The sequence below is a fragment of the Oncorhynchus masou genome, chromosome 16 (assembly GCF_036934945.1).
Source record: "Oncorhynchus masou masou isolate Uvic2021 chromosome 16, UVic_Omas_1.1, whole genome shotgun sequence".
In the NCBI taxonomy this organism is placed as follows: Eukaryota; Metazoa; Chordata; class Actinopteri; order Salmoniformes; family Salmonidae; genus Oncorhynchus; species Oncorhynchus masou.
The window spans coordinates 2,805,977-2,828,325 of NC_088227.1; the positions used below are offsets into that span (position 1 = coordinate 2,805,977).

The window sequence follows — 22,349 nt, forward strand, 5'->3', positions numbered from 1 at the left end:
ACAACATTGTAGTTACTCCACAATATCAACCTAAATGGCAGAGTGACAATGAGGACAGAATACAGAATAGAAAATATTCCAAAACATGCACCTGTTTGCAATAAGGCACTAAAGTAAAACCGCAACAAATGTGGCAAAGAAATTAACTTCATGTCCTGAATAGAAAGCATTATGTTTGGGGCAAATCCAACACATCACTGAGTACCATTTTCATATTTTCAAGCATGGTGGTGGCTACATCCTGTTATGGGTTTGCTTGTCACTGGCAAGAACTTGGGATTTTTTTAGGATAAAAGAAACGGAATAGAGCGAAGCACAGGCAAAATCCTAGTGAAACCTGGTAGTCTGCTTTCCAACATACACTGGGAATCAAATGCCGTTTTCAGCAGGATTATAACCTAAAACACAAGCCCAAATATACACGGAATGTTCCTGAGTGGCAAAGTTAGTTTTGACTTGAAAATGGCTGTCTAGCAATGATCAACAACCAGCTTGACAGCTTGAATATTGTTTTTAAATAATAATGTGTATAATCCAGGTGTGCAAAGTTGTTAGAAAGACTAACCAAAAAGACTCACAGCTGTAATCACTGCCAAAGGTGATTCTAGCATTGACTCAGGGATGTGAATAATAATAAATGACATATTTCTGTATTTAATTTGCAAATATTTCTAAAAACATGTTTTCACTTTGTCATTATGGGCTATTGTGTGTAGATGGATGAAAAACAATCTATTTCAACCACTTTAAATTCAGGCTGTAACCCAAACAAAATGTGAAATAAGTAATATGTTCTTAAGGCACTGTTCTATGAACCGGGTCTCGAGACCACATTTTAAAATCACCCGACGCCACATGGGGTCACAATCGTTAGATTGGGAAATGATGCCTTTCGTCACTTGATTTCCTTATGCACCCCTAGTTTGTCGCTTCACTTAGAATGCCGACAGCTCATCAGTCAATCACCACCAACTCTCTGTTCAATCAAGAGACGTTCTCTTTAGCCTGCTCGTTGTAGGTCCTGCCTCCTGTCAGTGAGTTGTGGTGAAGACCGAACAGACAGTTTGTTTCTTCACAGAAGTTTATTAGAGACAGGCTTCAATTAGAGCAAGGCGTCTATTTCCTTAATGCACACAGATTTTGCTTATTTGCATAGTTAATTGTTTAATTTCAATGCATTTCTTTATTACTAACGCGTTATCATTTACACACGGTTTCTTTTGTCTTAGTTTGGCTCTATTTAAAAAATGTAATCCAAAATTCCATGACAGAATAATTATTCTCCTCTTTGCATTTTCGGCAGTTCTTACTTTCGCAACTAGACGGTCGATTTCTGCAGATTTGTACTCCCGAAGTTGGTGACTGTTTTTGTGCTTGCCATTTTGCTAGCAGTTCTCAGCTGTTAGCAGCCAATGGCAAGCAGTTTCTTACTGCCGATAAAAAGGCATGATTGCCATGATTTGTTTGAGTCATTACTGAATTATTTAAATGTCACATATCAAAGATTAAACCTTGTAAACGATGAATGGTAATTCATGGTAACCTCAAAAACAATTCATTTCGATCCAGCGTTTACTTGAAACAGGCGTTTATTTGCTGAAATGTATGCCGTTACCTGGCTATTAAAAGGGATTATCACTTTTATCCAACAAGTTACCAACATATTCAACTAATGGTTAACATATTTTCATAAAAAATGTTGATTAATTTTTTCATACGGCTTCATGTGCAGCCAGAATAACAGCAAAGTCATTAACACCAACAACACAGCTAACAACACAGCTAACACAATCACTTCAAACTGAAGCTGGAAAGGTTATAAACTAGCTGCACATCATTTCACCTTTTTCGATGACATTTCTGTGTATATATATCGATAAAAATGATGCCAGCTGATTCATGATGTTTCGTCCCGACACGTTCATTACTATGGGACAGCTGGAGATCAAATTTGAATATGGAAACAATATTGCAAATGTTGGAGAGATAGAGAGCAAGGTTTATACAAATCTACACTGTTGAAAACTAAATGTTAGTCTTAAGAAATGTGAAATAATGTCTAAACTAAGCAAAAAAAGAAACGTCCCTTTTTCAGGACCCTGTCTTTCAAAGATAATTTGTATAAATCCAAAGAACTTCACATATCTTCATTGTAAAGGGTTTAAACACTGTTTCCCTGTCACGCCTGAATATTCGTTGTTTTCTTTATATATTTTGGTTAGGTCGGGGTGTGGCGAGGGTGGTATGGGTGTTTTTGTCTCATCTAGGGTTTTTTGTATGTCTATGTGATGTTGCATGTTAGCACAGAGTTTCTTTAGCGGTCACGTTCGTCTTGTTAGTTTGTTTGTTTTAGTGTACTTCGTGTATTTTTCGTCATTCATTAAAAGTATGTATTCACACCACGCTGCGCTTTGGTCTCCTCACTACGGCGATCGTGGCATTCCCAAGCTTGTTCAATGAACCATAAACAATTAATGAACATGCACCTGTGGAACAGTCGTTAAGAAACTGACAGCTTACAGAAGGTAGGCAATTAAGATCACAGTTATGAAAACTTAGGACACTAAAGAGGCCTTTCTATGAACCCTGAAAAGCACCAAAAGAAAGATGTCCAGTGTCCCTGCTCATCTGCGTGAATGTGCCTTTGGCATGCTGCAAGGAGGCATGAGGACTGCAGATGTGGCCAGGGCAATAAATTGCAATGTCTATACTGTGAGACGCCTAAGACAGGGCCACAGGGAAACAAGACGGACAGCTGATTGTCCTCGCAGTGGCAGATCACGTGTAACAACACCTGCACAGGATCGATACATCCGAAAATCACACCTGCGGGACAGGTACAGGATGGCAACAACAAGTGCCTGAGTTACACCAGGACCACGCACCATCCCTCCATCAGTGCTCAGACAGTCCGCAATAGGCTGAGAGAGGCTGGACTGGGGGCTTGTAGGCCTGTTGTAAGGCAGGTCCTCAACAGACATCACCGGCAACAACGTCGCCTATGGGCACAAACCCACCGTCGCTGGACCAGATAGGACTGACAAAAAGTGCTCTTCACTGACGAGTCGCGGTTTTGTCTCACCAGGGGTGATGGTCGGATACGCGTTTTTCGTCGAAGGAATGAGCGTTACAGCGAGGTCTGTACTCTGGAGCGGGATCGATTTGGAGGTGGAGGGTCCATCATGGTCTGGGGCGGTGTGTCACAGCATCATCGGACTGAGCTTGTTGTCATTGCAGGCAATCTCAACGCTGTGTGTTACAGGGAAGACATCCTCCTCCCTCATGTGGTACCCTTCCTGCAGGCTCATCCTGACATGACCCTCCAGCATGACAATGCCACCAGCCATACTGCTCGTTCTGTGCGTGATTTCCTGCAAGACAGGAATGTCAGTGTTCTGCCATGGCCAGCGAAGTGCCCGGATCTCAATCCCATTGAGCACATCTGTGACCTGTTGGATCGGAGGGTGAGGGCAAGGGCCATTCCCCCCAGAAATGTCCGGGAACTTGCAGGTGCCTTGGTGGAAGAGTGGGGTAACATCTCACAGCAAGAACTGGCAAATCTGTTGCAGTCCATGAGGAGGAGATGCACTGCAGTACTTAATGCAGCTGGTGGCCACACCAGATACTGACTGTTACTTTTGATTTTGACCCCCTCTTTGTTCAGGGACACATTACTCCATTTCTGAACTTGTTCAGTTTATGTCTCAGTTGTGGAATCTTGTTTTGTTCATACAAATATTTACACATTTTAAGTTTGCTGAAAATAAACGCAGTTGACAGTGAGAGGATGTTTATTTTTTTGCTGAGTTTAGATGCTTTTTATAGTGGAGATCAAGCTTATAAATTGCTTGGCTGGGCTGATGAGACAGTGGATTGCGCAGTCAGATGGAACAGAGCATTTTAACTTCATAGATTTATCCGGTGCTAACTTGTGGAATAGATACCGGGGAATGCGGTTTTAACCAATCAGCTTTCAGGATTAGACCCACCCGTTGTATAAAGTTGTATAAGTGAGTGCACTTGCTCTGTCTGCCATTCTATGGTGAGTATGCAGTTTATTGCACTGTGGGCCACTTTATAGTTTACTGTCAATGTTAGCATACTAGAACTTTATTGTGTAGCAGTGTATAGACTGCAGATGTATTCTGCTATTGTCATTTATTTCCTCTTATACTGCAAAATCCTTCTAGTTAGATGTAATAGAAGCCGATTACATACAGCATATCATTTAAAGTCAGTGTTGTATTCACATCTGTGTGAAGCCATATTTCATTACGTTTACATTGCATACTGTAGTAAGCTAAGCTGATTAAGCTTTTATACTGCATGCATCTTCTAGTCATAATTGCATATTATTCATGTTTCTATTGCTTGTAGAACCACATCCTACAGTTCATTAAAGAACCTTAAAGAGTAGCAGTGTGTGGTTCATGGTGGTGAGGTGACAAGCCAATTAAGACAGCATCCATAGTGCTCTACCCGGCAGCCTTGTAGTGATTCAATAGATCCAACTGAGCTTAGGTATCTGAACACAGGTTACCCATGCCCTATTTTACAAAAAAATATAAATAAATGGCCCATAATATATTCAAATCCCAGTGGAAACCCGAAGTATGAGAGATAGGTAGCTGGCGCACTTAGACATTAATCCAATGACCGACTATTCATTATTCAGTGACTAATTAAAAATTCATATGCCATAACGAAACAACGTATTAATTCATTTCTTGAAAGCTTTGGCAAACCTGGAGATGCTGGACCTAATGTTGCGTAATTGCACTTTAACAAGTACAAATCTTTCCAATGTGACTGTGACAGTCCAATTACACTGGAATGTCTAATGGCAGTCAGCTAACCTAAAGCAAAAAACTATGTGGGTTTGTCTGTTCCCTTTGATCCACTTCAGTGACTGACATACAATCCCATCAGTAACTCTTATTGTCGTTATGGTAGGATGTTGAAATTAAACTAAGGTGTGGTTGAATAGCTCTATTTACATAAAGCTTTGGCATCCATTTCTATGGGAAGCATTACAAAAACGAAAATATATGTCCAACTGTATACTGTATCCTGTTTCTAAATGTGTATACATATTTGAAAGTATTGAAAGGGATAGACAGAAATGAGCTGGGAGAACATAGTGTGAAGACCGGTGGGGCCAGGATTCGATCCCTCGCTGGCAGGGGGATTGCATATATGCCAAGGGCCGCAGCCTTAACGGCTCCACCACTATTATGTTCCATCTTTCATCATTACCTTTAATGATATACATTTTGAACAGGTGCAAGATTAGCTCTAGTAGAAATGCTTAGTCCATCTGGTCCTTCATGTTCATTTGCTACACTAGACACCCGCTATGGCTACAATATGGCCAGAATGAGAGTCTCTGCACAGCTAGAGAACAGATTCACAGCACGACTTACAACTACAGTACCCACCACAACATCCCTCTACCCATCAACCTCCCTCTGTGTTGCTGACTCCATACTTTAGTAGGTGGTGGGTTCACCCGTGAGATACCATCACCCAATTTACAGAATACTTGAAAAGTGCTTACTCAGCTCTTTTACCTTCCTTGGAAAAATCCAGTGCCAGGTTAAATGACTTCACTTGAGAATGTATTGAATTGTCTTGGATATTTTTTCGAAGGCTTGACTCAATGAGTTATTGTTTTTTAGAGTTTCAAAAACAAATGCAATGCTCAAATGGTCTGCAAAATCAGATAGTTCAATTAATGTTTTCCTTACATTTACTGTGGCTTTTTGGGTCACCACTTAACAATAGACAGCGATTACACTAGCCGGAAACATAGGCTTTGTTTACTTGATGAGTCACAAGAAAACTCCCATTTTAGGTGGGTCACTCCATAAAAAGTTAGGCAACCACTGAGCGAGAGTTCACCTGAATATGAGAAACTGTCTATAGGATCACATTAATTTGCTTGGAATTGTCCCTATAATTTAAAGATGAAGCTAACATCACAACTCTGTGGCCTTGTGGTTATCGTGTCCACCCTGAGATTGGAAGGTTGGAAGTTCGATCCCCAGCCGAGTCTTACCAAAGACTGTAAAAATGGGACCCGATGCATCTCTGCTTGGCACTCAGCATTAAGAAGATATATTAGGCCCTGCGATAGACTCCTGTCCAGGTGGTGTACTTGTACATCAAGCTGCCTCATGCTACAGAAACAGGAGACAGGCTCCTATGAGCCATTCTGGCCTGCTCGTGCAAGGCAACTTAACATCACAACACAAAGCACAATATTCCCTCGTACCGATTTCATATTTGGTGCCAGCCACGTTGGCCGTAATGGTCCCCTTCTTCTTCTTGGTGCGGACCTTCCTTCTCCCACTGATCTGGTGGGAGCCCGCAGATGGCCCGTTCATGAGGGATGGTCCTTGATCCTCTGAAGGAGGGAGCCACAGTACAAGATTAGCTACAGTACAGGGGTGAATTCACTACGAACCAAAAAAAGCAAACGGGCAGAATCTCTAGTTTTCGATGCAAAACATTTTTCCTTTTAAAAAGTTTTGCTACGATGTGCACTAATTAATAACCCCAGTACAGGGTGGGAGAATATAGTGATTGGCTGGTTGGATATTCATACAGCTACTGTCTACAGTCCAGTTGTGACTCGAATGGATGCAAACGGACATACAAAAGGAAAAGAGAAAGGAGGCCCTGCTCTGTTATGCTGGAGGTGACCCTGCTATTATTATTCGCTGGGCGTGCATACATAATAGACATTGAGGCGTTGTCAGGCTTATATGTGTGTGTGTGTGTGTGTGTGTGTGTGTGTGTGTGTGTGTGTGTGTGTGTGTGTGTGTGTGTGTGTGTGTGTGTGTGTGTGTGTGTGTGTGTGTGTGTGTGTGTGTGTGTGTGTGTGTGTGTGTGTGTGTGTGTGTGTGAGTGTGAGAGAGAGATAGAGGAGGGCATCTCAGCTCTATGAGGTAATTGGCCGTGTCAGGCCTGGAGAGTAGAGGTGTCATACTCACCTCCATCGTCAGGGGGAGAGGGCATCTCACGGGCCGGGGGATCAAAGGGGGGAGCGGAGCACTCTGCCAGGCTAGCGGCCGAGGGGACACCGGGCAGGGCCCTCCAGAGACACTACTTATGTCTTCCCTGTCTGGACAAATTTGGTTACGGCAGTCCAGAGTGGGATCATCTGAGCAACAGCCTCTCCTCTTCCCTCAGTCTGGTCATGAAGGTAGAGAAGAGGGGACAGCAGAGGGGGGAGGTAGAGGTAGAGGGGGGGACCGGGGAGTGGGACTCCTCCTTAGAATTCAGCCCAGCCACAGTGCGTTTAGAGCCCGCAGAGAAAGTGATGGATGTGTCGGGTGTCTAGTGCCTGTGGAGGAAGAGAAGAAGACTTTTTTTACAGCCAAGGTTGAGGAGGAGGAGAATAACTGCTGCTTGGCTCCATGCATGCTTTGCTCTTCGCTGCCCTGGACAACCTTTCGATGTGCAGCACGCACAGATCTCACACTATATAAATCAATCTGACACGAAGCACTGTGTCCCAAATGGAACCTTATTCCCCATGTAGTGCAGTACTTTTGACGAGGGCACATATGGTCCATAGTAGTGCACAATGTAGGGAATAGGGTGTCATTTGGGACACATCCGAAGCATTGCTATGGAATGAGTTCACTGTGACAGAGCTTCACTGTATGGAGCTGCGTGACTGAATACTGCACCCCTCTGGCGCTATAGCAGACGTACAGTCATGTAGTAATTAATGCAATTCCGTAATCACAACTAGCCCATATACAGGACAGCTGCATGGGAGAGTCATTAAATCTTAATGCGGCTGTCAAATAAAAGGGTTTCAGTCCCTCTCCTCTCTCCACGTCTCGTGATCGTGCCATCTGTGCCCGTTAATGGCTTGAGTGAACACAATCAGATGCAACTGTTGTTGAAAAGTAAAAGGAGGCTATCAAAATATCTGTAGCTCATTTGCTTATTTTGTATGGTGTCAATTGTGATCAACAGTATATTTTTCCATTAACCATAGCTCATTTATTTCAACAAAAAAATGCCACTGTCGAGATCAACAGTAGCCTGTTGTGGTCATATTGTGAAATGCTCTTTAAGTGATTCACACGTTTGCCTATACAATACAGAAAGAACAACACAAACACACACACACACACACACACATACACTACCAGCCAGCTAAAGCAAAGCAGTTCCATTGATTCCATCAAAGTCAGCGTAATTAATTAAAATGGGAAAACAATCCAATCACATTACTCAATCACTCAATAACTCCCGGTCACTTCTATCCAAACAACGGGTTGCTGTGCTCTCTACCCTCTATTCACAGTGAGGATGGAGAGAGTGCAGCGGGGGAGAGAGAAAGGATGAGCTGAACTGCTGACACTACCTCTCCCCTGGGTGTTGTAGCCTACTGTTCTCTGTTTCTACTGAGAAATAGCCAGAGAGCATTCACTTCCCGATGTCATATTAACCCTCTATGGCCCTGAGGCCAGGCAGATATAGGCTAGTGCCAAGGCTCTCACCTTTTTTAGTTACCCCTACCCAATGTACAACCATTTGTTTTTTCATATTCTTAATATCTCCCATGTATGGAATTAATGGTTGTGTAGAAATATTTTACTGCAAAAGTAAATAGATATTGTGACATAACAGGCTGGAGGGTGGATGAGCCACAGAAGCTCATGCTCTGTCCAACATCCACAAACAAACAGCATTAGGATATCTCAATGCATCTTAGAAGCATGGACCTGGAAGCGCGATATGCAGAAATGTCAACTATGAATATTTATGATGAATGTAAGCTTTACCTTTTCGTAGCTGATTAATAGACAACTTTACAAGTCAAATTTGCTCTCATTCAGTGCTGTATCATCCGGCCTGACAAAAATACATACAGTTGCACATGTTTTTTGATGTTGTAGCTAGTGTAATCTGCTCTAAGGAAAACAAGTGGGCTCAGACAATTACATTTTTGGGGGTCCAAGGTGGGTCCAATAAATTAGATTTACAACAAAACAGTCCCTATGGGCATGATTACCAAATTCAGATTTATATGTGATTTAACCTCCATCAAATGGTATTATGGCAGCCAAAATACCATTTGATGGAGGTGAAATCATATGTAAATCTGAATTTGGTAATCATGCCCATAGGGACTGTTTTGTTGTAAATCTAATTTATTCTGAATCCAATATGGCCAACATGATTACACTCAAGCACCTTTGCCTGCATATACACTCAGTGCCCAGTTTATTAGGTGCACCATCCCGTTCACAAAAATGATTTGCGCCTACAGACAGCGAGTCATGTGGTCGTGGTTTGCTATATAAAGCAGGCAGACAGGCATCGAGGCATTCAATTATTGTTCGATTGAACATTAGAATGAGCAATACTAGTCACCTAAGCAACTTTGAGCGTGGTATGATCATCGGTGCCAGGCGCGTAACAGTTCCAGTATCTCAGAAATGTCTGGCCTCCTGGGCTTTTCACGCAAGACTGTGTCTAGGGTTTACCAAGAATGGTGCGACAAACAAAAAACCTCCAGTCTGCGGCAGTCCTGGGGGCAAAAACAGCTTGTTGACTAGAGGTCGAATGAGACAAACCTGCAAATAACGCCGCAGTACAACAGTGGTGTGCAGAACAGCATTTCAGAACGCACAAATCAACGGTCCTGCTATTGCAGCAGACGACCACAATGGGTTCCACTCCGATCTACTAAAAACAAGAAGAAGTGGCTCCAGTGATCACCAACACTGGACAACTGATGAGTGGAAACACATTGTCTGGTCTGACAAAAACCCAGTTCTCGGTGCTTCATGCAGATGGCAGAGTCAGGACAGGTCGTAAATAGCATGAGTCCATATACCCATCCTTCCTGGTGTAAATGGTACAGGCTGGTGGCGGTGGTATAATGGTGTAGAGAATGTTTTTTTGACACACGTTAGGGTCCCTTGACACCAATTGAACAATGTTTCCATGCCACAAAGAATTCAGGCTGTTCTGGATACAAAGGGGGGTCCGACCCGGTACTAGATAGGTGTACCTTTTTACAGAACCGTACGTTGCCCTTGTTTATTTTGTATTGAATGTGTTATTCGGTCTTTATAAGGGACTCAAAAGGCTCCTGGTATACAGAAATAAATACAATCACTCAAAATAGGCTACTACACCAGAAAGCATGATCTTTTTTTCTTTTTTTGTGGTTAGTTTGAACTCTCATAGCCTACAGTCGGATGGGCCCGCAAATTGGGCAGAGCGAGCGGCAAATACCAAATAGATTATTGTTGAGTTGCGACTGTCAGTGAAAAGAAAAGAGACCCAGCCAGCCATATAGCAGTATTTCTAAATACAAATCGCGGAAAAACTGTTTGGAAAACAAATGGCTATTGCTGTAAAGAGAAGACAACGAAAAGACTCCAAATTGTCTTTTAGTTCAACTTAATTGAGAGAAAAGTAGCCTAATATTGACCATATCCCCGGTGAGTGTACATACTCAGTCTTTATCAATGAGTCAAACAAAATGACGAAGATTTTGCTAATGTCTCCAGTCATATACTGTATAGTGTCGTAGAACTGCATGAAATGTGTTTATAAAAGGCTAACATTTTCCTGTGCAAAGAAAAGACGATCTGATGTAGCCAAAAGCCTACTCTAAGCCACTGCACACTGCATTGAACAGTCTTCTTTGCGAACAGTGATTGATTGAATTATGACTATCCAATCTACTCATCACATTAGGAATTGTAGCCTACATAATATAAGTCTGTGAGGATGCGTGAAATTCTTTCTTATAAAGGTGCATTTTTATGGTGACAATTAGCTTCCTCAAACTTGCAACTGCCACCTGAACTTTTCCTCAGCCAACAAGACGAGTAATGAACAGCAAAATCACTAGCCTATGTCAATCTACTATCCCCCATAGTAAAATAGTTGACCTATTCTATTGGTCAGCTTGTCCTTCACTGCGAGAAAGAAATAGCCTATTCCAAACAGACTCTGGGACAGTTCTGGGGCGAGAGATCCCAAATTCATACAGCCAGTAGGCCTAGGCTGCTGACAATTGGCAGGCAGCAATTTTATTTATCGTCTTTTTTTGGGGGCCAAAAGACCCCTATTACTGGCTTACAGAGATCCTGACCTACTGATCGGAATATGAGTGGCACTGCCATGCCTCGGTTGTGTTTGAATACTTGAAAACAAATAGCTTTTCAATGTGTGTCCATGTTTAAATCCCATTCACACAATTACAGCATATCAACAACGTCTCCTTCCTTTCCCCCACTGAAACTATACTGAACAAAGATATAAACGCAACATGCAACAATTTTCAGGACACTGACAGCACCCGATGTCACAGGAAGGCCAAAAAGACAAATCAAGGACATCAACCACCCGAGCCACGTCCTGTTCACTCCGCTACCATCCAGAAGGCGAGGTCAATACAGGTGCATCAAAGCTGGGACCGTGAGACTGAAAAACAGTGTCTATCTCAAGGCCATCATACTGTTAAATATCCATCACTAGGCGGCTACCACCCGGTACTCAACCCTGCACCTGAGAGGCTGCCGTCCTATATACACAGACATGGAATCACTGGTCAACTTAATAATGTTTACATAATGTTTTACTCATTTCATATGTATATACAGCATTCTATTCTACTGTATTTAGTCAATGCCACTCCGATATCGTTCGTCCTAATATGTATATATTTCTTAACTCCATTCTTTTACTTTAGATGTATGTGTATTGTTAGATATTACAGCACTGTTGAAGCTAGGAACACAAATTTTTTTGAGTAAAGGTCATAAGAACAGTAGACAAATCAAATCCAGAGGAATCTTTGAATGAAAAAAATATTATAGGAGGTGTTCAATATCTAAGATCAATATCAAATCCAATATCTATAAACTTTTGCAATAAAATCTTTTTCACAACAATCCATTTAATATTTGGGAAACATAAGAGCTGTGAAAAAACATTCTATCTCAGGTAGGTGTTACTCAAAAACCAAATCCCATTTTGAGGATTGGCCACTAGCCTAATAGACAGGCAGGAGAGGCAGGCAGGCGGGCAGGCAGGCAGTCAGGCAGGCAGGCAGGCGGGCAGACTCCAAACTAGAGGTTGACAGATTAATCGGAATGGCTGATTAATTGGGGCCGATTTCAAGATTTCATAACAATCGGTAATCAGAATTTTTGGACACCGATCATGGCCGATTACATTGTACTCCAAGAGGAGACTGCGTGGCAGACTGACTACCTGTTATGCGAGTGCAGCAAGGAGCCACGGTAAGGTGCTAGCTAGCATTACACGTATCTTATAAAAAACAATCTTCTCTTGCATTCTGTGCAACAGAGTCAGGGTATATGCAGCAGTTTGGGCCACCTGGCTCGTTGCAAACTGTGAGAAGACTATTTCTTCCTAAAAAAAGACAGGCAACTTCGCCAAACGGGGGATGATTTAACAAAAGCGCATTTTCGTGAAAAAAGCACAATCGCTGCATGAATGTACCTAACCATAAACATCAATGCCTTTCTTAAAATCAATACACAGAAGTATATTTTTTTTAGACGTGCATATTTAGTTAAAAGAAATTCAGATTAGCAGGCAATATTAAACTAGGGAAATTGTGTCACTTTTCTTGCGTTCATTGCACGCAGAGTCAGTGTATATGCAGCAGTTTGTGCCGCCTGGCTCGTTGCGAACTAATTGTCCAGAATGTTACGTAATTATGACATAACAATGAAGGTTGTGCAATGTAACAAGAATATTTAGACTTAGGGATGCCACCCATTAGATAAAATACGGAACAGTTCCGTATTTCACTGAAAGAATAAACGTCTTGTTTTTGAAATAATAGTTTCCGGATTTGACCATGTTAATGACCTAAGGCTCGTATTTCTGTGTGTTATTATGTTATAATTAAGTCTATGATTTGATAGAGCCGTCTGACTGAGCGATGGTAGGCAGCAGCGGGCTCGTAAGCACTTTACTGCGTTTGCCAGCAGCTCTTCGCTGTGCTTCAAGCATTGCACTGTTTATAGCCTATCAAATCCCGAGATTAGGCTGGCAATACTAAAGTACCGATTAAAACATTCAATAGTCAAAGGTATATGAAACAAATAGTACAGAGAGAAATAGTCCTATAATAACTACAACTTAAAACTTTTTACCTGGGAATATTGTAGACTCATGTTAAAAGGAACCACCATATGTTCTCATGGTCTGAGCAAGGAACTTAAACGTTAGCTTTTTTACATGGCACATATTGCACTTATACTTTCTTCTCCAACACTTTGTTTTACATTATTTAAACCAAATTGAACATGTTTCATTATTTATTTGAGACTAAATAGATTTTATTGATATATTATATTAAGTTAAAATAAGTGTTCATTGTTCATTCAGTATTGTTGTAATTGTCATTATTACAAATAAATATATAAAAATCGTCCGATTAATCGGTATCTGCTCTTTTTGGTCCTCCAATAATCGGTATCGATATCGGCGTTGGAAAATTATAATCAGTCAACCTTTAGTACAAACTCATCTATTAATCTGCCACTGCATTATGCATCTGTCTGTATGTGTCTGTTACTGCATCTGCTATTGTGTGAGCCCAAATCTGCCCCTGCCAATAATAAGAGTCCCACACGGCTGGGCCCTCTCCCTAGACAGTAGGGGGATGGGGTGGAGAGGGGGTAGGGGGTAGGTGTAAAGTACTGGAGAAAGCGTTACCGGGTTACCACTTTATATAAGCAGGAGTCTCCTCATTTGTATGAAGAGGGTATGTGTGAAAGAATAATGGTTTAATTCAATAAAATCGGATTCTATTACACGTTATAATCAGAACACTTCTGTAATGTGCTGCCCAGGACTTTCCATTTTCATTGACATAGGCCTAGCCTACTTAATTATTCCAAGGACTAAGCAACCCTTAAGCAGGTCAAGGTCAAGTCCTGGGTTAAATGGCAGCTGTTACTGTTATGTTTTTTTTTACCTTTATTTAACTAGGCAAGTCAGTTAACAACAAATTCTTATTTTCAATGACAGCCTAGGAACGGTGGGTCAACTGCCTTGTTCAGGGGCAGATCAACAGATTTTTACCTTGTCAGCTCGGGGATTCAATCTTGCAACATTTGATTTTGCAATCTTGCAACCATGTCATGTAATGGCATGGTTAATCTGCTAAAGAAAGAGAATATTGTCTATTAGGCTATCTATAGGCCTGGTCTGCTTTCATAATCCAGCCCCTCTCTTGCTAGGTTTCTCTGTCTGTTTGCCTTTGCCTCTCGGTCTGTCTCTGTCAGTCTGCTCCTCTGTCTCTGAGGATGCCTCACGCTTTGGTAATTGCATGAACAACCACAAGAGGGCCTACTTGAATCATATTTAGGCTACACTGTGCTATTATGCAGAGTCAACTATTATAAACTAGGCCTGATAAATAATAAATAGTATGGTACCAAAGAAAGAATCTACGTCAATTCAGAGCACAATTCCAACATTTTTTTTACAACCAGATGATTGTCATTTTATTGACTATAGTCCTACAAACATTTTACCATACCATTTAAATGATTATCACATTATAGGCTTCTATTTTCTTTATTTTATTGACAACATGATTTGTGCTTGCTTGTTATCCACAACCTTCAGAAAACTATTTAGACGGGCAGAGGGACATAGAAAGGTGGCTCTGACATGCTGAATGGCTGAGTTTCTATGGACGCTGAGCCAGAGTGAGCTCATGCCAATACCCGCCCTCTAATGCCCGATGAATTAAGGAGTCATTGTCAAGGCCAGTTCCTCTCTATCCACTTCTCCATTCACTATTCCTCATTCACAACAAATGTGTATTTGTTGGTCTGTCGCAGTAAAGTGCAACTCTGGCTCCCCATCCTGTCCCATTAGCAAGCCCTCGATATGCTGACACTTTGTAACACTGTTCTCTGCTGGTCATGTTCATTTTATGAAAATAATGGCTCACATATCTTATTCAAGACAGGAAGGCTGACCGTTGTCTATCACACATTGTAGAATACATAAAACAGAGAGGTCATGTCTTCATTTCAAAACAAGAAATTAGCCTACGAATTCAAAACATTTCTCGGTCTCCCTGCACAAGAAGGAACTAAAAAGACACAATAAAATTGATTTTTATTCTATCAAATCTGAGCCATACAATAGTGTCACAATGCTGTCTTTACAAAGACCCTTCAAAGCTAAAAGGATCTCCCCAAAGGATTTATGCATGCCTGCCTACACATGAAAACTTGTTTTCAAAGCAGAACGTGGAATCAATAGAGGGGTCTGAAAACACCACTTAAAAGGCCCACTCTGTGGTATTTACCAGAGGTGTGGACTTGAGTCTTGAGCTAGCACAGTGAGAAGGTTTTGTGGTGTTGCGAGTGTGAAACTGAATCTGGAAAATATTGTATTATTTTGGCTATATGTCTAAAGATAGTGTGATGTCTTTAGACATATACAGCTAACTTAAGTACTTATGGGATAAAGATGTAACATATTCTGGTGAATTAATCATTATATTTGTGAGGAAGAAAAAGTCTACAGACAGATCACGCTTTCCATCTATAAGATTGCTCTGGACTCCAGAGAAGGTGTCAAATGGGACATGATATCAGTAGTCTGATATTGACTGCTAACATGAATGACTTTCAGCTCAAAATGCTGATGTAAAACAGTTTATTTCTGTATCTTGCATTTTGAAAATGCATCACCATTTATGGCTGTAATGACAGGCCATATTTGCGCAACGATGGCAGGTGCATGTTCACCCTGTGCGCGTGTGTATGTGCGTGCGCTGGCATCGCAATCTCCTTTTTGGGGGCCGCAGGTAAAAAATATATATAAAACCACTGTGCTAGAGAACAGATTGCTGATTTGATGTACAGCTATCGGATCGGGTGCAGCGCAAATGTCAAATTGTAGGGGAGATGCCATAAATGAATATGCAGCTCCAAAACATTTAGGTGATCAAGAATATTAACCGTTTACTTTGCAAGTTCAACAGCAATGGGGCATCAAGCAACAATTACTAGCATAGGCCTACTGTTTTTTGCCATGATAGATTTTAGATTTTTTTTTATAGATTTGTTTTTATACTTGACTTGAGACATGGTTGTTGTTTTTGTTTATGAAAAATGTCTTTGTAAACAAACACTTGGCTTTTAAAAAAAAAACTTTTTAAACTATCATGGTGGTCGCCTCAAGGACTGTCCATCAATCCCCAACCCTCAGCTTTATTGCAAGCTTGCCATTTTGTTGTTGTTCAAATTACAGAGTGGGGCCTAAACGTAATGTTGGAGAAAATGGGTTTAGCAGACATCAGCCAGGTCTTTCCTGTACATGTGGTACTCTCTGGCCTTGTCACTTCAGCATTCCTGAGGCCTCTAGGGATTTATAGCCATTTAAAGGGCAAAGTCAGTAGGTTAGAGTGCCTTCAGAAAGTATTCGGACCCCTTGACATTTTCCACATTTTGTAACGTTACAGCCATATTCTAAAATTGATTAAATTAAATACAATCCTAATCAATCTACACACAATGCCTTCTAATGACAAAGAAAAACATGTTTGTAGACATTTTTGCACAAAAAATACAAAATAAAAAAAATAAATTTCTTACTTAACTAAGTATTCAGACCATTTGCTATGAGACTCGAAATTGAACTCAAGTGCATCCTGTTTCCATTAATCATCCTTGAGATGTTTTTACAAATTGATTGGAATTCACCTGTGGTAAATTCTATTATTTGGACATGATTTGGGAAGGCACACACCTGCCTATATAAGGTCTCACAGTTGACAATGCATGTCAGAGCAAAAACCAAGCCATAAGGTCAAAGGAATTGTCTGTAGAGCTCCGAGACAGGATTGTGTCGAAGCACAATGGGGAAGGGTACCAAAAAATGTCTGCAGAATTGAAGGTCCCCAAGAACACAGTTGCCTCCATCATTCTAAAATGGAAGAAGTTTGGAACCACCAAGACTCTTCCCAGAGCTGGCCCCCCAGGCCAAACTGAGCAATCGGGGGAGAAGGGCCTTGGTCATGGAGGTGACCAAGAACCCGGTGGTCACTGACTGAGCTCCAGAGTTCCTCTGTGGAGTTTGGAGAACCTTCCAGAAGGACAACCATCTCTGCAGCACTCCACCAATCCGGCCTGTATGGTATTGGCTAGATGGAAGCCACTCCTCAGTAGAAGGCACATGACAGCCAGCTTGGAGTTTGCCAAAATGCACCTAAAGGACTCAGACCATGAGAAACAAGATTCTCTGGTCTGAGGAAACCAATATTGAACTCTTTGGCCTGAATGCCAAGCGTCACGTCTGGAGAAAACCTGGCACCCTCCCTATGGTGAAGCATGGTAGTGGCAGCATCATGCTTTGGAGATATTTTTTAACGGCAGGGACTGGAAGACTCGTCAGTATCGGGGGAAAGATGAACGGAGCAAAGTACAGAGAGATACTTGATGAAAACTTGCTCCAGAGCGCTCAGGACCTCAGACTGGGGTGAAGGTTCACCTTCCAACAGGACAAAGCCCCTAAGCACACAGCCAAGAAAATGCAGAAGTGGCTTCGGGACAAGTCTCTGAACGTTCTTGAGTGGCCCAGCCAGAGCCTGGACTTGAACCTGATCGAACATCTCTGGGGAGACCTGAAAATACCTGTGCAGCAACGCTCCCCATCCAACCTGACAGAGCTTGAGAGGATCTGCAGAGAAGAATGGGAGAAACTCCCCAAATACAGGTCTGTCAAGCTTGTAGCGTCATTTCCAAGGAGACTCGAGGTTCTAATCGCAGCCAAAAGTGCTTCAACAGAGTAAAAGGTCTGAATACTTATGTAAATGTGATTTCATTTTATTTGTGATACATTTTGGGGGGAAAAAAAGATTTGTCATGATGGGGTATTGTGTGTAGATTGATGAGGGGGAAAGCGATTTAATCCATTTTAGAATAAGGCTTTAATGTAACAAAATGTGGAAAAAGGGGTCGGAATACTTTTTGTCAACCTTTGCACAGCTGGATTGTACACTATTTGCACATTATTCTTTTAAAATTCACTGTCAAGTTGGTTGTTGGTCATTGCTAGACAGCCATTTTCAAGTCTTGCCATAGATTTTAAAGCCGATTTAAAGATGCACTATGCAGAAATCGCTCCGCCATTTCCTGGTTGCTAAAATTGTAGTAGTTTGCTTAATTTCAGTTTATGTGACAAAACAAGTATAGTTTATAGAATCATTGCAGGGCTCGACATTAACGCTGGAAAGAGGAGTTTCCATGTACTCAACCTGTTGACGCAGAGGGAGATATCATGTACTGCTCAACATGTCAGATTTCCCCAATATATCAGACATGCAAGTTAATCAAAATAGTTTAAACTGTTCTAGCGAATGTTGATTATAGCAACCCGGTACCGACTGACAGGTGAACAGGCCAAGTTAGCTAACGTTAGAGTCAATTAACCACCAATAGGTTACATTAATATGCTAGCTATTCAGGGACAGTTTGGGATTTTGGCAATGAAGCACTTTATCTACTTCCTCACAGTCAGATGGACTTGTGGATAACATTTGTTTGTCTGCATGCAGTTTGAAGGTAGCACAATTACTCACTAGCGTTATTGCACTAACGCTAGTTACCATTAGCTAGAAAAACTACATCTAAACAGAGATAGTTTTGGGGAGATGGGGAGCTTCTATGGAATCGAATTAATGCCCAATATGCACATTGCCCATGCGTCGTCAATGGTGCATTCTAGGCGATTCTGGGACAAGGAGAGCTCTCCTTCAAGGAGTGAATGGGAATTAATTGGGCGCTAGCTCAGAAACCAAACATTAGCATGACAACATAGCTCAGCAACCGCGTAACGTAGCATGACACCGTGACATCGATTGGTCGACAGTCTGCTGGTTGGGGCAATATAAATTTCTCCATTCATTGCCCAATGGAATTACTATCTCTGGTCTAACATCTAGACTAGGGTAACCAAATGTGATATTGGATGGCCTAAATATTTGTTTTTGCAGCTCTGTAGTAGAGGTCGACCGATTAATCAGAATGGCCGATTAATTAGGGCCGATTTCAAGTTTTCATAACAATCGGAAATCGCTCTTTTTGGACACTGATTTGGACCATTTTTATTTATTTTTTATATACCTTTATTTAATATTTATTTGACCAGGCAAGTCAGTTAAGAACACATTCTTATTTTCAATGACGGCCTAGGAACGGTGGGTTAACTGTCTCGTTCAGGTGCAGAACAACAGATTTTCACCTTGTCAGTTCGGGGGATTCAATCTTGGAACCTTACAGTAAACTAGTCCAACACTCTAACCACCTGATAACATTGCACTCCACGAGGAAACTGCCTGTTACGCGAATGCAGTAAGCCAAGGTAAGTTGCTAGCTAGCATTAAACTTATCTTATAAAAAAACAATCAATCAATCATAATCACCAGTTAACTACACATGGTCTATTGTAAAGTGAATGTTCCACTGGATGTCAGAAGGTGAATTCACCAATTTGTAAGTCGCTCTGGATAAGAGCGTCTGCTAAATGACTTAAATGTAAATGTAAATGTTGATGATATTACTAGTTTATCTAGCGTGTCCTGCGTTGCATATAATCGATGTGGTGCGTATTGTTGCTCCAATGTGTACCTAACCATGTTCATCAATGCCTTTCATAAAATCAATACACAGAAGTATATATTTTTAAACCTGTATATTTAGCTCAAAGAAATCCAGGTTAACAGGCAATATTAACCAGGTGAAATTGTGTCACTTCTCTTGCGTTCATTGCACGCAGAGTCAGTGTATATGCAACAGTGTGGGCCCCCTAATTTGCAAGAATTTTACATAATTGTGACATAACATTGAAGGTTGTGCAATGTAACAGCAATATTTAGACTAATGGATGCCACCCGTTAGATAAAATATGGAACAGTTACGTATTTCACTGAAAGAATAAACGTCTTGTTTTCGAGATGATAGTGTCACGCCCTGGTCAAAATTTATTATGTTTATCTTAATTTATTGGGTCAGGCCAGGGTGTGACATGGGTTTATTGTGGTGTGTTTCGTCTTGGGGTTTTGTGGGGTCTATAGCATAGTCTATGGCTGCCTGAGGCGGTTCTCAATCAGAGTCAGGTGATTATCGTTGTCTCTGATTGGGAACCATATTTAGGCAGCCATATTCTTTGAGTGTTTCGCGGGTGATTGTTCCTGTCTCTGTGTTTAATTTCACCAGATAGGCTGTATAGTTTTTTCACGTTTCCGTCTGTTGTTTTTGTACATTTTCAGTTATTTCATGTCTAGTCATTTTTCATCAATAAACATGAGTAACCACCACGCTGCATTTTGGTCCGCTCCTTCTTCAACAGAAGAACGCCGTTACAGATAGGTCATTAATATGGTCGATTCCAGAAACTAAGGCTCGTATTTCTGTGTGTTATTATGTTATAACTAAGTCTATGATTTGATAGAGCCGTCTGACTGAGCAATGGTAGGCAGCAGCAGGCTTTTAGGCACAATTTCAAACAGCACTTTCGTGCATTTTGCCAGCAGCTCTTCGTTGTGCGTCAAGCATTGCGCTGTTTATGACTGCAAGCCTATCAACTCCCAAGATTAGGCTAGCTAGTTAGCGGGGTGAACGCTAATAGCATTTGAAACGTCACTCGCTCTGAGACTTGGAGTAGTTGTTCCCCTTGCTCTGCATGGGTAACAATGCTTCGAGGGTGGCTGTTGTCGTTGTGTTGCTGGTTCGAGCCCAGGTAGGGGCGAGGAGAGGGACGGAAGCTATACTGTTACACTGGCAATACTAAAGTGCCTATAAGAACATCCAATAGTCAAAGGTTAATGAAATATAAATGGTATTAATTTGCGTTCATCCATGTAAACGGGTAAGAGAGTCTAGGTAGCTAACGTAAACTCACCCCATTCCTTACAAATGTGTGCAACATTCAAACGAGGCTACAAAGAAAACTAATGGGACTGTAGCAACTGTGTTGACATCAAAATAAGGGGGGTGAACTAGGTTTCTATTCAAGCATTGATCGACATGGTAATGGCTTGAGAGTATTGAAGAAAAGTTGAAAAAACTGACCCTCTGTTACGTCTTGAACTTGTCATGTCATAACGTACAGCACACATAAACCAACTATTTATGTCTTATCTCTCTCCACCAGGTGTAGCACTTCTATCATCCTTTAAAAACAAGAAATGGCCAGTTACGGGGTTAAGGGGGGGATACCTAGTCATTTTTTTCATCATCATTGCATGCGATCATCATTCTCAAAGCCACTGTTTACTTCTAAGATCACTTTAGCACTGCCCTAAAAAGCCCATTCAAATTCGACACAAACCTTCAAATAGGTATGTAATGACACATTATATAAACCCTTTATAGTGTTTTATTTACATTTTAGAGGCGATAAGGTGATAAGTTGGACAGATCGAGTGAAAAAAGGCCATTTTCCAACACAACATCTCTCCTTCTCACTATCACGCATTAGTTTCGCAGCCCCAACCCCCATTTTTAAAAAGACCTGACGGGGCTCATTGTCTGCTTGAATTATGCAGAAACGGGCAACATTTAGGACATGTAATTGATTCTGTTGGAAAGGGGAGTAATTGTGCTTTACAATGGTATTGACATTACAGTTGATCTGGAAGTATTACGTTTTGGGGGCGCTAAAATAAGGGCAATTGTACGTACCAAGGCGATGTACGAGTTTACGTTACATTTCTTATTTTGTCAAAGTCGTTTTCATTGCAAGCTAAAGTGTACTGTTAGCTAGATAGCTTACGTTACGTGTATTATCTTTGTGGTAATAGTATTCGTATCGCATAGCAATTTGCATTGCTAGTTATAGCCTAACGTTAGCTAGGTAGCCAACATTTAACCTGGTTGGTTAGCTACCTCCAAATTCATGCATGGTAGTAACATGAGTTGGGATTATAGTTAATTGTTTAGCTAGCTAGCTAACCATTGCAATGTACTGTTTACACCTTCTGTATCCTGTGCATGTGACAAATAAACTTTGACTTTATCTGATATATAATGTGAAGAAAAACATGACCTGCACCAAAGTCAGATTAATATATAACGGTAGGCCAACAAGACAGTGTCCCAAGTTCTAAAATTCTCTGGTAGAATGCCCTGCTTTTATTTCGACACACTCACGTCCAACTGTAAGCTATTTTTTGTAATTGGCTCGCCATTCATGTGTAAATAATGATCTTTTTTTTGTTTATTTTCCTGTAACAATTAATACAAATGAGCTAAAGTGAAGACGTTGTCAGCTATATGATATGGTCATTAACATTAGCT

At 41.2% G+C, this 22,349-nt stretch overlaps 1 protein-coding gene across 1 annotated transcript in view; it reads right to left on the minus strand.

Moving 5' to 3' along the window:
- ttll7 (tubulin tyrosine ligase-like family, member 7) overlaps positions 1–22,349 on the minus strand; it is a 157,802-nt gene that overhangs the window by 129,663 nt on the left and 5,790 nt on the right. The window contains exons 2-3 of the mRNA XM_064990545.1: positions 6,996–7,348; positions 6,275–6,406 (exon numbers count right to left, since the gene is read on the minus strand). Of these exons, the coding sequence (XP_064846617.1) occupies positions 6,275–6,406; positions 6,996–7,020 (157 nt within the window). The 5' untranslated portion in view covers positions 7,021–7,348. The remainder of the gene's footprint in view (positions 1–6,274; positions 6,407–6,995; positions 7,349–22,349) is intronic.